This window comes from Patella vulgata, chromosome 9, assembly GCF_932274485.2.
Source record: "Patella vulgata chromosome 9, xgPatVulg1.2, whole genome shotgun sequence".
In the NCBI taxonomy this organism is placed as follows: domain Eukaryota; kingdom Metazoa; phylum Mollusca; class Gastropoda; family Patellidae; genus Patella; species Patella vulgata.
The window spans coordinates 17,075,933-17,091,531 of record NC_065887.2 but is presented as its reverse complement, the minus strand read 5'-3'; the positions used below and the strand labels follow the sequence as shown (position 1 = coordinate 17,091,531).

General features: G+C 37.2%; 1 protein-coding gene across 1 annotated transcript; it reads left to right on the top strand.

Annotated features, from left to right (window-relative positions):
• LOC126832027 (4-trimethylaminobutyraldehyde dehydrogenase A) lies at positions 1-13,900 on the top strand. Its single transcript, XM_050562715.1, has 10 exons — positions 1-99; positions 4,698-4,875; positions 5,324-5,469; positions 6,091-6,220; positions 6,761-7,005; positions 7,736-7,843; positions 8,175-8,294; positions 8,977-9,165; positions 9,947-10,176; positions 13,044-13,900. The coding sequence occupies exons 2-10, from the start codon at positions 4,710-4,712 to the stop codon at positions 13,249-13,251; spliced, it is 1,542 nt and encodes a 513-aa protein (XP_050418672.1). The 5' UTR covers positions 1-99; positions 4,698-4,709; the 3' UTR covers positions 13,252-13,900.
• Positions 13,901-15,599: the final 1,699 nt, after the last annotated feature.

Sequence of the window (15,599 nt, the reverse complement as noted above, 5' to 3'; positions counted from 1 at the left end):
CTGAATCAGTGTTGCCAAAAAAAATTTTTTATCATGATTAAAGTACGATGAAATTTGTAAACGTTTAGCCGTTTTTGTACTGTAGTATAAATTTATCTTGTGAGTATACCGATTATGCGCATACTACACCAATTGTCATGCAATAGCGCCTTGCAATTGTCATTTCTTATCTTGTTGTATTTAATGAAACAATTTTCATTATGGGCCACGTACGTCTTATGAACATTGACAAATACAAATAAATACACGTCTTGCAATTACACAGGTGCAGAATGGGAAAGTAGGTTATATATATATATACATGTAATAGATAAGGGGCGGCCGTCCTTTTACATACCATGCGCGTCAATTTGTTAACAGACGAATTGAGATGAGCCACGCAACTCATGTAGCCTACCCCTGTCCCAATATCTTAATTCATTAATTTAAAGTAGCTAAGTCTCTGACTCTATCAATATCATCCAAAGTCTTTGACTTTAAAAACACAAATTATTTGTCAATTTAAATCAACATTGATGTTGTGATCTTACCGGAAAAAGATGGGCTTCTGATATCCTATATTTAAGATAAAATAAACATTTTACCATTGGTACACGAATCGTGCACCATAATGTGTTTCAGTGCAATTTGTAACAGGGGACTGGAAGAACGAGGTTAGACATATTCCACAAACGGTGAAGCCATATTCTTATCTGTAGAGAATGCCCAATAATACTACCTGTGTAGACTGGAATACCCAGACGATAGAGATTGCCATTTGATTGAGATTTCTGACGTATTTTGCCGAACATAACTGATTAGAAATTACACTAAAAACAGAAACGATTGAACGTAAATCAGTTTATATACATTCATATTACATTTTTATATGCGTTGCGACCCATTTGTATCCATTTCTAGGTCTCAAATATTAGTGATTTAGCTCCTTTAATTATATTTTTGTACCAGAAACTCGGCCCCAACCAATACTTTGTTGTTGTTTTTGAGGGCGACGCTCTTCGAAAAATGCCTAAGGCTATTCCAATTCATGTGGGCATACAAAAACAATCGACATGAAACTTGGCATATTAATTATTCCTTGGAAAATTGTGCTGTATTCCTTATTATTACCCAAACATGCAAAACAATGTGAAAGATGATAGGCCTATAACAGGCGCTAAAAAGGATGTGCACAAAATAATAAAATTTTTGAAAGTAATTAGTAGGTTTATGCTTACTACCATACAGTATTATTATCACAAGGATGCAAAACACCACTTCTAATCTTACATGCAGCAGAGATATGTTAGCCATTCCTGTAACAGTGTAATAGACCTTCAGATGTTTCTTTTTAACACACAATTGAATATTTGTCGATATCGAGTATTGACCAATTATTATCCTCTACATTTCATCATTTAATTGAGAAATTTATGCACAAGGTAGGTCACCATGCATAGTAAGTTGGGAAGAAAGATATGAGATAGAAAACAGATTGATCAGATTTGTCAGTTGTGACAATTTTATATGACATATTTTTTTTCTTAAACCGGCCATGTTCTGTGGTAGCTGTAATAAGGTCTATGTTAAACTATAACCTTATTTTATACATGTAGATGGTGCAAGAATAAGGTTTTAGTTAATGTCACAGGGGAATTCCAGTGGTTCAGTGGGTAGGTTATAACACTGGCTTACCAGTACAAGCCAGGTCCCAGGTTCGATCACAGTGTTCCTCATGATTTTCCAGCTTGGTTTCCTCTTGTCAGTGGTGTAGGAACTAAGGAAGGAGGGCATGGTAAGGAACAGCGTCTGGTTATTCGGATGGCATGGAAAACTGAGGTCCTGTGTACACCTTGGCATGGCACTTGCAATTCGACGAAGAGTAAGCGGTATCGCCGTTGCCAAGGCCAAATTTCCCTGCATGGTGTATGCCTGTCTTCAGTTGCCTGGTTGGTGCAGATAAAGTAGGACATTAAAGGAGCTAAATTGCTAATATTTGGGACCTAGAAATTGACCCAAATGGGTTGCAACGCATATAATAATATACTATTCAAAAAAAGTAGGGGATATTTGATTTTTAAGTGTTATTAAAGTCACCTAATGAAACTGACGAAGAAACAAATGACAAAATGAAATGAAGTTCACATTCATCGATTTATTCCAAATGATCATTAGACTAAGTAAGGCACAGACTGACCATTATAAGGGTAAAATGATACCCGGGGTCAAACAGCAAAGTTACCACAGCATCACAACCAAGTCAGTAACGGGTAAATCCTCCTCTGTTTGCCAAACAAGCATTGATCCGACGTGGCATACTCCTAATGAGACGTCTAAGGTCATTTTGGTCCAGATTGTCCCATTGCTGTTGCAACGCAGCAGCAAGTTCTTGGACATTGGCAGGACGTTGTTGACGTTGACGTAACCTCTGTCCAAGCATGTCCCAGACATGCTCGATGGGGGAGAGGTCGGGACTCAGTGTTGGCCAAGGTAATGTGGTGATGTTCTGTTGTTGGAGGTAACCTGTAACGATCCTGGCCCTGTGACATCTTGCGTTGTCATCCTGGAAGATGAAACGGCGGCCATGACGTCGTGCTAACGGCACAACATGGACTGCCAAGATGTTGTCCCGGTAGTACTGGCCTGTAACACGCCCTGCAACAACATGTAAAGCCGTTCTTCCAACAACAGTGATGCCTCCCCACACCATAACAGAACCACCAAATCGATCATGTCTGATGACGTTAACGTCTTGGAAGCGTTTGTTTCCACGACGCCACACCCTCCTACGTCTGTCCAAAAAATCAACAGTGAACCTTGACTCATCTGAAAACATCACATTGCTCCAGCGTCGATTATCCCAGTGTTGACGATCCCTACACCAACAACGTCTTGCCTGAATGTGATGATCTCTCAAACAAGGGATCACGCGAGGACGTCGGGCGCGAAGGTGACCCCTATGCAGACCCCTATGATTTGCTGTGATGACACGATTTCTCAAGGCCAAGGTACGGATAAATCGATCCTGGGCTTGAGTTGTCGCCCTTGGTCGACCTGATCGTGGTCTGTCCTGTACAGATTGTGTATCACGGTATCTGGACCATAGCCTGCTTATGACAGACTGAGAAACATTCATCGTCCGCGCCACAACCGCCTGTGTTGTGCCGATCTGTAGCATGCCAAGGGCACGTAACCTTTCATTTTGGGTAAGCCGACGCATATCAAAATTTGTTTTCTGGTCACTAAAACAATTAAACTGATGTTTCCACCCTGGAATTCAATGCCACAATGACTGTAACATTCAAAGTCAGAGTCGTGCAAATCTTGGGTTGGACCCCCATGATGATCCCAAGCATCACCTGCATTCCATGCGGTAGCTATTGGTGCGTTTGGGCGTCACATGTAACTGGAAATGTTTCTTCTGTTAGGTTCTATAGTGACTTTTTTCGTAGTCATTTGCATATTTTAGTATTATGCCCCCAAAATCAAATATCCCCTACTTTTTTTGAATAGTATATAATCTGATTGTATATGAACTGATTTACATTCAACTATTTCCATTTTGACTCTAATTTCAAATCAGTTAGGTCCAGCGAAATACGGCATGAGTCTCAGCAGCCTACCAAATAGAAATTTCTAGCGTCTGGTTATTCCAGCCTATTGCGCATGCTCTTCAGATAAGTTATGGCATCGCCGAATGACATGAGTTGTGGAATATGTCTAGCCTCACTCTTTCTGGTCACTTGTTACAAATGACGACAAAATGCACTATGGTACACGATTCGTGTACCAATGGTAAGATGTTTATTTTGTCTTAAATATTGGATATCAGAAGCCTACCTTTTCCCGGTAAAATAACAACATCAATGTTGATTGGAATTGACAAATAATTCGTGTTTTCAACGTGTAAGACTTTGGATGATATTGAGTTAGAGACTTAGCTACTTTAAACCCCATTTCTCGTCTCACTCTTTTAAAAAGGAGAGACTGATAGATTACATTGTATGACTGTAGGCCTAGTTTATAAATTGTGTCCTACTTCTTTTATATAAGGTTAAAATCACAATCATTATCAGTATGCAGTTAGACAATTGATGTGTCAGCACACAATTTTGATATATAAACTGGGTGTTTTTTCATAAAACTTGAAATACATATTTTGATTGCACTTTCAACCCCAGAGCCACAACATGCATTATCAGGTCATAGTTTACCATTTTAATTTGACTCCACTGTTTTTATTTTATTGTAATTTAAAAACCATCATTCAACACTTAATATTAGTAACAGTAGCCTGTTAAATGGATGTTTGGGGAAAGTAGTGTTAAGGATGTACCCCGGTCCTCAGTCTATGAATATATAGGTATCTCATGATTATGTTCTCATAATCTGGATAGCTCTGGGGTTTTTTTTGAAGATCTTTGACAGATTTTCCTTGTTATCCTGCACTTATCACCTACTTGTAATGTGACAGAAAACCGAGGTCCTATGTACACATTGGCATTCACGTAAAAGATTCATTGGCAGTTAGAATTCAATATAAGAGTAGGCTTTAGCGCCGCTGTCAGGGCAAAATTTCCCTCATAGCACACTGTATGGCATATGCCAGTCTTCATTAGCCCAGTCGGAGAAAAAAAACAGTAGTTTTAACAGTTGAAATACTGAAATAAAATTGCCTGATCAGAAAACAATATATAAGGATGATTTTTATTTTTTAGATATTTTTCAAGATGAAGACCAAATATGTTTGTACATTTTTATCTAAAAGAATGATGTCATCAGTTTCACCAAGTGCTACACAGGTTCAACAACCTTTGAACTATGTTAGAGGTCATAGAGTGGATCCTTCAAATACAGACAAAAATCAAAGATTCAGTTTAATTTCACCTGCTACAGGTAATATGATTTTATGAGTTTCTGATATATAAATGACTGTTGATGTATGAAACTGCAGTTTCTGAGATATTGACTTTAATAAGAGAGCAAAAAAATATTTGAGTAGTTTATCTTAACTCTTATGTGCCCAAGTGTGGTTATGTATTATGTGATATTTTGATAATTATTTCAGAATTATTTCAGTATTATTGCCCTTGTGGTGTTTCTAGCTGCCCAACTGCTAAAGTAATCCTCTGTTTGGCTTGAAAATTATAAGTAATGACCAGGTTCATGAAACCATATGCATAGAATTTTGAGGATTGATTGGATATTGATTTCCCTTTTTTTCAAGTTGAAATCTCTAACATTAAAAGTCGAGTGAGAAAACTTTTATGGACTGCTCAGACAACTTAGCTGCTGTGTATGTATGTTTCATAGCCTGTCAACCTATCTTTTTGTTTGTAATCAGGTGAAGTAATTCGAGAAATTCAGTCTTCAGGAGGTAATGATATAGACCAAGCTGTAGATGTATCTAGAAAAGCTTTCAAATCATGGTCGCAGATATCTGCGTTTGAAAGAGGGAAAGTTTTACGGAAAGCTGCTGAAATAATCAGGGTAATAGGTCAATATAAATTTAACATGAAACTAAGTTGCCCAAAAGCAAGTACTTAAAATTCTACAATATAACACAGACAAAAAAGGACTGCAGTAGTTTGGAAATTGCATATAAAAATATCCCCTAACTCTGCAAAACATCAATGTCAGCTACATGTAGCTCTTGGGTATCGGACGAATGTTATAATAGCGGACCATGATAGTCGAGGAGAGTGTACTGGACTTTGACAGGTTAAATCCTGATGCAGAGTTAGAAAATAATCATATTCAAAACTGTTTTTCAGATGTTAGGTGTGTTTTTTGGGATAAGATGGAAAAATCAAGGTCCATCTGTCTTAACATTGACATGCACAAAATACAATCTTAGACAGGACAGTTGGAATATGAACTAAAGTATATAGAAAGACCACAGTTTTGGATAATTCAAACCCGTTACATTGCACACAAAGCTATAGAAATCAAAATTGGTACATAATAGTTTCAGAATAACCAAAGTATTGTATACAAGGCGGTAAATAAGATTCTTTTCCCCTTTGAAATTTTTTAAATAAGATTCATTGCTTAACCATTCCAGAATACCGTTGATCATTCTAAATGTGAAGTCTAATGTTCTTACTGTAGGGTAGAAGTGAAGAATTAGCTCGTACAGAAGTATTAGATACAGGTAAACCAATATGGGAAGCTAGATATGATATACAAGGCTGTGCTGATACAATAGAATATTACGGTGGATTAGCTGTCAATCACAATGGTAAATGTTCTTAATTTATTTGTACACCGACACCATCATGTCTGATTTATCGTAAAGGTCTGTCCAGTCATCTACAGGAGCCAAGAGATAATTAGTGCATTTTAACAACATCCAAACTATGAGTCTTAGACAAAACCCTCTTCTATGTCATCAATCAAATTGTTAAAATGTCTTTCTTGCTTGAATAGCTAAATTGAAGTGTTAATGACAATTATATATATTGTATTAAACATAGATAAGACCTAATGAACAATGAGAAAGAAATGACCGAAGTTATACTGCACTGAGATGACAGATGTTAAGACATACATGATGCACATAATTAGAATTACAAAATATGAGTTTAGTTCATAGTCCAAGACTACAATTAGTTACTACTTGTAAATAAACTTAACGGTCAATTTAAGATATGTAATTCAAGAAATAGTAATTATGTAAGTGAATCCAGTAAATCTTATGATGAGATAATGTCCTATTTTGAAATATAAATAAACATGATAATGAACAATGCAAGATAAATATAATTATATCTTTTTTTAGGTGATTTTATGAAATTAGATAGTGGATGTTTTGCATATACAGTACGAGAACCTATCGGTGTAGTTGGTGGTATTGGTGCTTGGAACTATCCATTCCAGATGGCATCCTGGAAGTCTTCACCAGCACTAGCATGTGGTAATACAATGGTATTTAAACCATCACCACTAACACCATTAACAGCTGTTATGTTAGCAGAGATTTATAAAGAAGCTGGTTTACCAGATGGTTGTTTTAATGTTATTCAGGTAATGTCATCAGGAGAATATGAGTTTGATCCTGGTTTTCGCCAAGAAAACTCCTCTAGATTTTCCAGTCTAGTTAACACTTGTCAATGTTTCGTGGACAGAGGGGCCGACAAGAAACAATTGTCTAGTTGTTTAGAAGGGACGAAAAACTAAAACCTCATGTACACATTGGGGTGCACGTAAATGAACCCTTGACATAAGAGTAGGCCGTAGTGCCATTGACCAGGCGAAATTTCTCTCATAGCACACCGCATGACGCCCTGGACTTTTCTATGCCAACCTGTCTATTGAAGATTGACACAGAAATTCTCAGCAGTTCAGTTACAGAAACTGGCCCTAATCTACAGTTACTATATTCCATAAACAGTAATGTAGTTTTGTGGATTGGGTGCCTGATGTCAGTGGTCTAATGCATGTACTTGGATCATAAGATCTGTCATTGAGTCATGTTGCGTGGATTTCATCCTAGGCTTATACATAGCAAGTTTTTATCCCCAGTACCTCTGGTTTCCCTCCCACTGCTAAAGACTTGTATGTACAAGAAAATTATTGAAATAGAAGGGCATCATTATGTTAGTAACGAAATGACCTAGTTTTTGTTGAGTGGATGTTAAGCCCTATGTTTCTCTATCTCTCTTTTATGTAATGAACAATTGAATATTACAGTACCAGTATTTCACCATTCTTTGTTTTGGAGTGTTTGTAAGACAATATTATGTTTTGATTTCAGGGAGAAACTATAACAGGTCAAGTGTTGTCATCACATTCTGGTATTGATAAAATGACATTTACTGGTAGCGTACCAACTGGTAGTAAAATCATGGAAGCTTGTGCTAAAGTAAGTTTTAACATCAAGAGTCTAGTTATCTATGTTTCTGTCAAGAAAAAACAAACCATTTAGATGATCAGTACTTATTTTATATCTTTTTTTTAGACAACCAAGGGGTCAAGCAAGCCTGATAATAACTTTAAAAACCATGCAGTCATTTATTTGTGTGTATCATTCTTTGTAAAACCTCTGTCTTGGCTTTGCACTAGAAACAGACATCCTAAAGAGTTTAATTAAAATTTGCCATGTTTGATGTTGTTCTATTCTGTACTTTGATAACATTTTCACCAGATGAGAAAACATGAAGCTTTATTGACTTTGTTTGGTGGTTTAATTTCAGGATATAAAACATGTAACATTAGAATTAGGAGGTAAATCACCATTAATAATATTTTCTGACTGTCAGATAGATAATGCTGTTAAAGGTGCCATGTTGGCTAACTTTAGTAACCAAGGACAGGTAAGTTTAAGTAATATTCTGTAATCTTTTTAATATTTCTGTTTCTCTGGAAACATAAACCAGCTTGCTGTATTGGTCTTTATTGTCAGTTCTCATTTCTTGATAATTTATGGCTAAAATATTACAATTGATATTGCTTCTGTTAAAATTTAACCAGAGCTAAGGATTTTGATAAATGAGTGATGAAGGGTTAATAGCATCAATTTTATGAAATGGCTTACCACATAGTGCTATAACTTCAAGTTCACTCGAATCGTTTAAAAGAAATTTTGAAAACTCTTTTATTTAATTTTGAGTATAAGTGTACAGTGTAAGCCTCTCGACTCTTGAGCATGTATTTGTGGATGGAACAGTTGCCATATAGACAGGGCCGTCTTAACAGCATTACAGTGATTAAAGGCCCCCGGGCAAAGCAGTGCTTTGAGGCCCATACCTACATGTACACAACCACTCACAGTAATAGAAATGTAAATAGTCGATAAAATTGAACAAATATTTATTGTATTGGTACTTCAAACAAAATCAGTGTTTAATTAAACAACAAGTCACAAAATATGCAGATAAGCATGGGACCCCTATGACCGTGGAGACCCCACGCAACTGCCCAGCGTGGCCATACGTTAAGACAGCCCTGGATATAGATATACAAAAGTACTAAATATTGCATTTTAATCATGTGTAGGTATGTTCTAATGGTACTAGAGTATTTGTAGAGAGGAAGATAGTTGATGTGTTTCTAGAGAAACTTAAAGCTAGAACAAAAGCAATGGTTATAGGTAATCCTAATGATGAGAATACAACGGTTGGTGCCAGTATTAATCAACAACAAGCTGAAAAAGTTTTAAGCTATATTAAAGGTGCTAAACAAGAGGTAAAAATTAGTTACTTTACTTTTATGTTTTAGAAAGAGATTATATATTCATAATAAAACTCAAATACATTTATTATTATACCTTACAGTGCATCATTCACAAAAGTGTTTAGATGTTGCTTTTCAATACATCACATTTTTACAACACAGTAACTCCTGCTTCTAATTGAAACAAAATGTTCAAACTTTGTGTAGATGTTCATTAGACTTTGATTTTAATTGAATGCTATTTAGTTTCATTGATGCTTTATAAAAAGATGGGTTTGCAAGTAATCTATTTATTTTGGGATTGAGGCATGCTGAATTAGCCTCACGGTTGGCATGTCATAGTTTTATCAGAGGATTACATTTTCAGTTGGCACAGATAGTCAAATTCTATTTTTCCATGCTTTTGAAACCACTGTAGACTACTTTGCTTCTATATTTGGTTAAGGCGAAATCTTTAAGAAGTTACAAGAAGTTGTCCTTTGTCTCATTTATCGTAAATTGGAGAGAAATGGGGTTTAAAATCCATTCTTTGCGAACTAAAATATTGTACATATTATTTCAATAATTATCAGGCACAAAGGGGTCTTTATAGCAGTGGGAGCAAACCCACAATTTTATAAGCCTTGAATCGAAACCATGCAACTTGACTGAATGATGTGAAGTGCACATGGGAGACCAATGAGCATACCCAGTTAGACAAAAATAAAACCTAATTGAAAATTAGAGTTAGTAAAATGTTGATGTGAATTTAAACATTGATCGTGTTGTATATAATTGAACATTTTATTTAAAGGGAGCTAACATTGTTTATGGAGGCGAGAGAATCATTCCTCAAGATGCTAGTCTAAAAAATGGTTATTATTTATCTCCATGTATACTAAGTGATTGCCGTGATGACATGACTGTTGTTAAGGAAGAAGTTTTTGGGGCTGTCATGTCTGTGTTGACCTTTGACACAGAAGAAGAAGCTGTAAAGAGAGCCAATAATTCTGAGTTTGGATTAGCTGGTGGAGTATTTACCAGGTAAGTAATGTTATAAGGAAAGTGTATAACCAAAGTGTATTGCAAAGGAAAGGGAAATAGCAAATAGCTGTATCTTTGTAAAGCTTGAGATTTATGCTGCAGTTTAAGAACATCATAGGTTGTTTGTATCGTGTTGTTTAGTCTGGAAATTCATAGTTAGAAGGAAGCCACAGTGGCTAAGTGAGTTGCTTGGAGGTCGTGGGTTCGATTACGGTATTGGATGGGACGAAAAACAGAGGTCCTGTGTACACATTAACATGCACTTAAAAGATCCCTTGGGATATCTGATTGAACATAGTTGTTAAGGTCCTCAGAAATAGGGGACAAAAGTTGGGAACTATTGACATGCTTCAAAGTTGAATATTATTTACTTTCACTTTTCTATTTTTATACGTCCACATTCATAATGTGAACGTATTATGCCGTCGCCCCTGTCTGTGTGTGTGTGTGTGTGTGTGTATGTATGTATGTGTGTGTGTGTGTCTGTGGTTCGCCTACAGGGCGCAATTCTTCATGGATTTTCTTCAAACTTGGTATACTTATTCCTTATACCCCAAGGAAGATCCCTATTGTTTTTGGTGCATGCCCGACCCCCCGGGGCAGAGCCACGCCCATTTCTAGTATTTGTTTGTTTGTCGTCTACAGGCCACATTTCTTAACTAATAATCTTGAAACTTTGCATACACATTCTTTGTACCCTAAGGAACATCCCTATCGTTTGGGGTGCATGCCCAACCCCCAGGGGCAGAGCCACGCCCATTTTCTTTTCGTGTGTCTTTGTGTCGCCTACAGGGCGCAATTCTTACTGGATTTTCTTCAAACTTGGTATACTTATTCCTTATACCCCAAGGAAGATCCCTATTGTTTTTGGTGCATGCCCGACCCCCAGGGGCAGAGCCACGCCCATTTCTAGTATTTGTTTGTTTGTCGTCTACAGGCCACATTTCTTAACTTATAATCTTGCATACACATTCTTTGTACCCTAAGGAACATCCCTATCGTTTGGGGTACATGCCCAACCCCCAGGGGCAGAGCCACGCCCATTTTCTTTTTGTGTGTCTGTGTGTCGCCTACAGGCCACAATTCTTAAGTTATCATCTTGAATCTTTACATACTTATTCCTTATACCCTAAGGATGATCCCTATTGTTTTTGGTGCATGCCCGATCCCCAGGGGCAGAGCCACGCCCATTTCTTGTATTTGTTTGTTTGTCGTCTACAGGCCGCATTTCTTAACGCATCATATTGAAACTTTGCATACTTATTCTTTGTACCCTAAGGAACACCCCTATCGTTTGGGGTGCATGCCCAACCCCCAGGGGCAGAGCCAAGCCCATTTTCTTTTTGTGTGTCTGTCGCCTACAGGCCACAATTCTTAATCGATCGTCTTGAAAAAATTTCATATGAATTCCTTATACCCTAAGGATGATCCTATTGTTTTTGGTGCATGCCCGACCCCCAGTGGCAGAGCCACGCCCATTTCTTGTATTCATTGTTTGTTATCTACAGACCACATTTCATAACGTATCACCTTGAAACTTTGCATGCATACTCCTTCTATCCTAAGGAACATCCCTATTGTTTGTGGTGAATGCCCAGGGACAGAGCCACACCCATTTTCTTTTTGTGTGTCTGTATGTCACTTACAGCCTGCAATGCTTAATCGATCATCTTGAAAACTTTTTTATACTTATACGTTATACCCTAAGGCTGACCTCTATTTTTTTGGTGATTGCCCAACCCCCAGGGGCAGAGCCACACCCATTTTTTCTTTGTGTCTCTGTGAGTTGCCTACAGGCCACGATTCTTAATGGATTTCTTTGAACTTGGGATATGTTTTCCTTATAGCCTAAGGACGACAACTGCATGTCACGACCCCCAGGGGCAGAGCCATGCCCAATTTTTATGTTTATCGTTTACAGGCCCAAATTCTGGATGGATCAACTTGGTATTTGGCATATGTATTCCTTATAGCCTAAGGGCATCAACTATTGATTTTGGTGAATGCCCCAATGCCCAGGGGCAGAGCAACGCCCAATTTTCCCTTTAACGCCCAAAGGCCACAATTCTGAATGGATTATCTTGGAACTTGGAGTACTTATTCCTTATACCCTAAGGACGGCAACTATTTATATTGTTTCCATATCCAACCCCCATGGGCAGAGCCATGCCCAATTTTTGTATTTATCGTCTACAGGCTGCAATTCTGAATGGATCATCTTGGAACTTTGCATATTTATTCCTTATACCATAAAGACAGCAACTATTTATTTTGATACTTGCCCCGACCTCTTGGGGCAGTGTCACACCCACTTTATTGTTAGTATTTTGTCTGTAAATTTGGGGTGGCTGGGTGGTTAAGACGCTGGCTCGCTAGCCTGGAGGTCGGGTGTTCGATCCCTGCATTGGCCGAGAAAGTTCATCTGGATTTTCCGACGTGGTTTCCCCTTGTCAGTGGTGCAGAACGGAGGGCCTGACAAGGACAGCTGTCCAGTCCTTCGGATGAGACGAAAAACCGAGGTCCCGTGTATACATTAGAATGCACGTAAAAGATCCCTTGGCAGTTGGAATTCGATATAAGAGTAGGCGATAGTGCCGCTGCCCGGGCAAAATTTCCCTCATAGCACACTGTATGGCGTATGCCCGTCTTCATTAGCCCAGTATAGGAGCAGAACAGTAGGACGTTAAACCCCATTTCATTTCATTTCTGTAAATTTGGCAAAACAAACCAGACGCCTAGCCTTCTTTGCCTCTGATCATATTACAGCCATTTCATATTTCATTCTCTTCATTTTAAAAAGTACCATATCAATCAAAGCTGGAATGTGGACGTATATTGCAGCGTTAGCGATGCTCTTGTTATTTCAGAGATCTGACACGGGCACATAGAGTAGCTAGTAATATGGAAGTAGGATCATTATATATCAATAATTATAATGTTTATCCTGTTGGTGTACCGTTTGGTGGATATAAAAAATCTGGTCTGGGACGTGAAAACGGAGCAGATACGTTAGACTATTATTCTCAGATTAAATCTGTGTATGTTGAAATGAACGATGTGGACTGTCCGTATTGATAGGTAATGATGGGTCAAAAGATTAACATTATTATACACAGGGTTTGTGAATGAATGATGTGGAATGTCCATATTGATGGGTTGAAAAGATTAAATATAAACATTATTATTCACAGGGTTTGTCAATGAACAATGTGGATTGTCTGTATTAATTGGATATGGGTGTCTCAAAAGAGATTAAATATAAAAATTATTATACACAGGATTTGTAAATGATGTGCAATTTGTCATTCCTTAACTCGCTATGTAAATTTTTCTGACCAATTCAGTGGTCAGTGGTAACTCACATTTCTAGATACTGTTTACCCAGTTAGGGGTGACATAAATGAGTCATTAAACTCCATTCTCAGTTATACTCACCAGTTAGTTGTGACAAGTTATTAAAATTTATTTCTTCCTTATAGTCACAATAAGTCTGATAAACATATCAAATTATATTTTAAGCATGTTTTTTTTATAAAGGATCTACACTTCTATATATAATGCTATACGTATATGTCTCGTTTTTATACAGGATCTACACTACTATAATGCTATACGTATATGTCTCGTTTTTATAAAGGATCTACACTACTATAGTGCTATACTTATATGTCTCGTTTTTAAGATTTGTGAAATCCAAATATGTAAATAAAATGTTGACATTCTTGTGATATGTACTTTTTTTTGTGCTGTTCAGTTGGATTGTCTTTTGACTTTAAAAATTGTTAGAAGATGTTATGTCTACTAGGATGAAATTGAACATAACAAAATCTATTATGATATTTTATGTTGTGTTTAATTACAAAGTATTGTATTGATTAACTGCAGGACTACTTCATAGAACCTGATGTAAAACCTCCAGGTACATTTCTTGGGATCTGTGGTTCTGAAATACTTATGAAAGAACAATTACTGATTTATTTAGGCCATATTTCGAAGAGTACTCTTATCGTTTCCAAGGACAGTAACAAATTTGTAGGCAAACATGTTTGTTACTTTAATTGCTTGAAAACTCCAACCACCATTTATTTTGCTTTGCCATTGCAAAATTATTGTGTTAACCTTTCTTTGCACATGAAATATTTTTTCTTTAAATTCTCCTGAAGATTTCCAATAAAAGAAACGTCCCCATTGACAAATATCAGGACATCAGAAGCTTTCACTTAAACTTGAGTAAAAGCCAATAATCAGTGTTTGAACTTATTTTGTTAACCTTTACCTAGTAACTGTTCTGCATACATTATTCATTAGTATCTTTAAAAGTTTTTATTACCTTCCATAGCACTGGTACACTTGGCAAATCACAAATGTTCGTTTTTACGTCTCAGCATGATCTGACATTACCCCATGGAAGGGTGTTGTGTACAAAATGATTTGGAGAATTTTTCCACCACTTGAGTTTTAGAATTTGCAATTTCCATTGCTCCACAATACCAATGTCACTCTGTTAAAATACAGAATACACTTTTCAATAATACAAAATACGGTATAATAGTTATTTTGCACATTACACTTCTCCATTCAGCATTTTGCATAATAGAACCTAGAACTTTGATGTAGATTAATTCACGGCTAGAATAGCACAAAACGCATTTGCGACAGTATAAATTTTCAAAATTTATTGGTTGTTTGGGATTCAGGTTGGTCACCTAATAGTAAGTGTAGGGGGACTGCACCACACATAATTTACACAAAATAAATCTATGGACATAACACAATACGCAGAAATCACAAACAAGTGAATGGATCTGTGGGATAGCCGTAAGCGTCCACTGCGCTGAACCACATTGAACTTGCTGTTTTCACGGACTGGAAAGCAGGAAACGCGTTTGCGACAGTTACATTTTCAAAAATATCTCCCGACGGTCCCATCTCTGTGGACTGTAAACGATTGATCAGTGTGGGAATTAGAGTCAGCCACCTAAGCAGGGGCGTATCCAGAGAGGCGGGGGGGGGGGGACACTTTTTTATGAGACAAGTGTCACTATCGTGTGCTTTAGCCTTTATCATCAGGTGGTGGGATAAAATGGGCAGTGAATGCGCGAGATAATGATATAGACATATATGACATCATAATTAATGCTTTGTATCAATGAAATCCATTTCGGGCATTTCAGGTCCCCCCCCCCCCCCTAACATTCATCGAGCCCGTACGCCTATGCATTACGGGGTCATTTTATGTATAAAGCTATCATTTATCTCGAGATTAATCTTAATAAGAGGACATCGGTGAAAAACCCTCTATAAAAGACTTGTGCTTATTATAAAATTTAAACGTATAAATATTAAATTACACCAGCCATATATGTAAGGGTATCGCTTCCAATATTAAATGCTCTGCTACAATGTCGTTTCCATTGATTATA

Excerpts from the sequence above, each read along its gene's own strand:
- LOC126832027 (XM_050562715.1), top strand. The coding sequence starts at position 4,710 with ATGAAGACCAAATATGTTTGTACATTTTTATCTAAAAGAATGATGTCA. Across the intron at positions 7,006-7,735 it reads GTTGTTTTAATGTTATTCAG|GGAGAAACTATAACAGGTCA; the intron begins GTAATGTCATCA and ends TTTTGATTTCAG. Across the intron at positions 10,177-13,043 it reads GCTGGTGGAGTATTTACCAG|AGATCTGACACGGGCACATA; the intron begins GTAAGTAATGTT and ends TTGTTATTTCAG.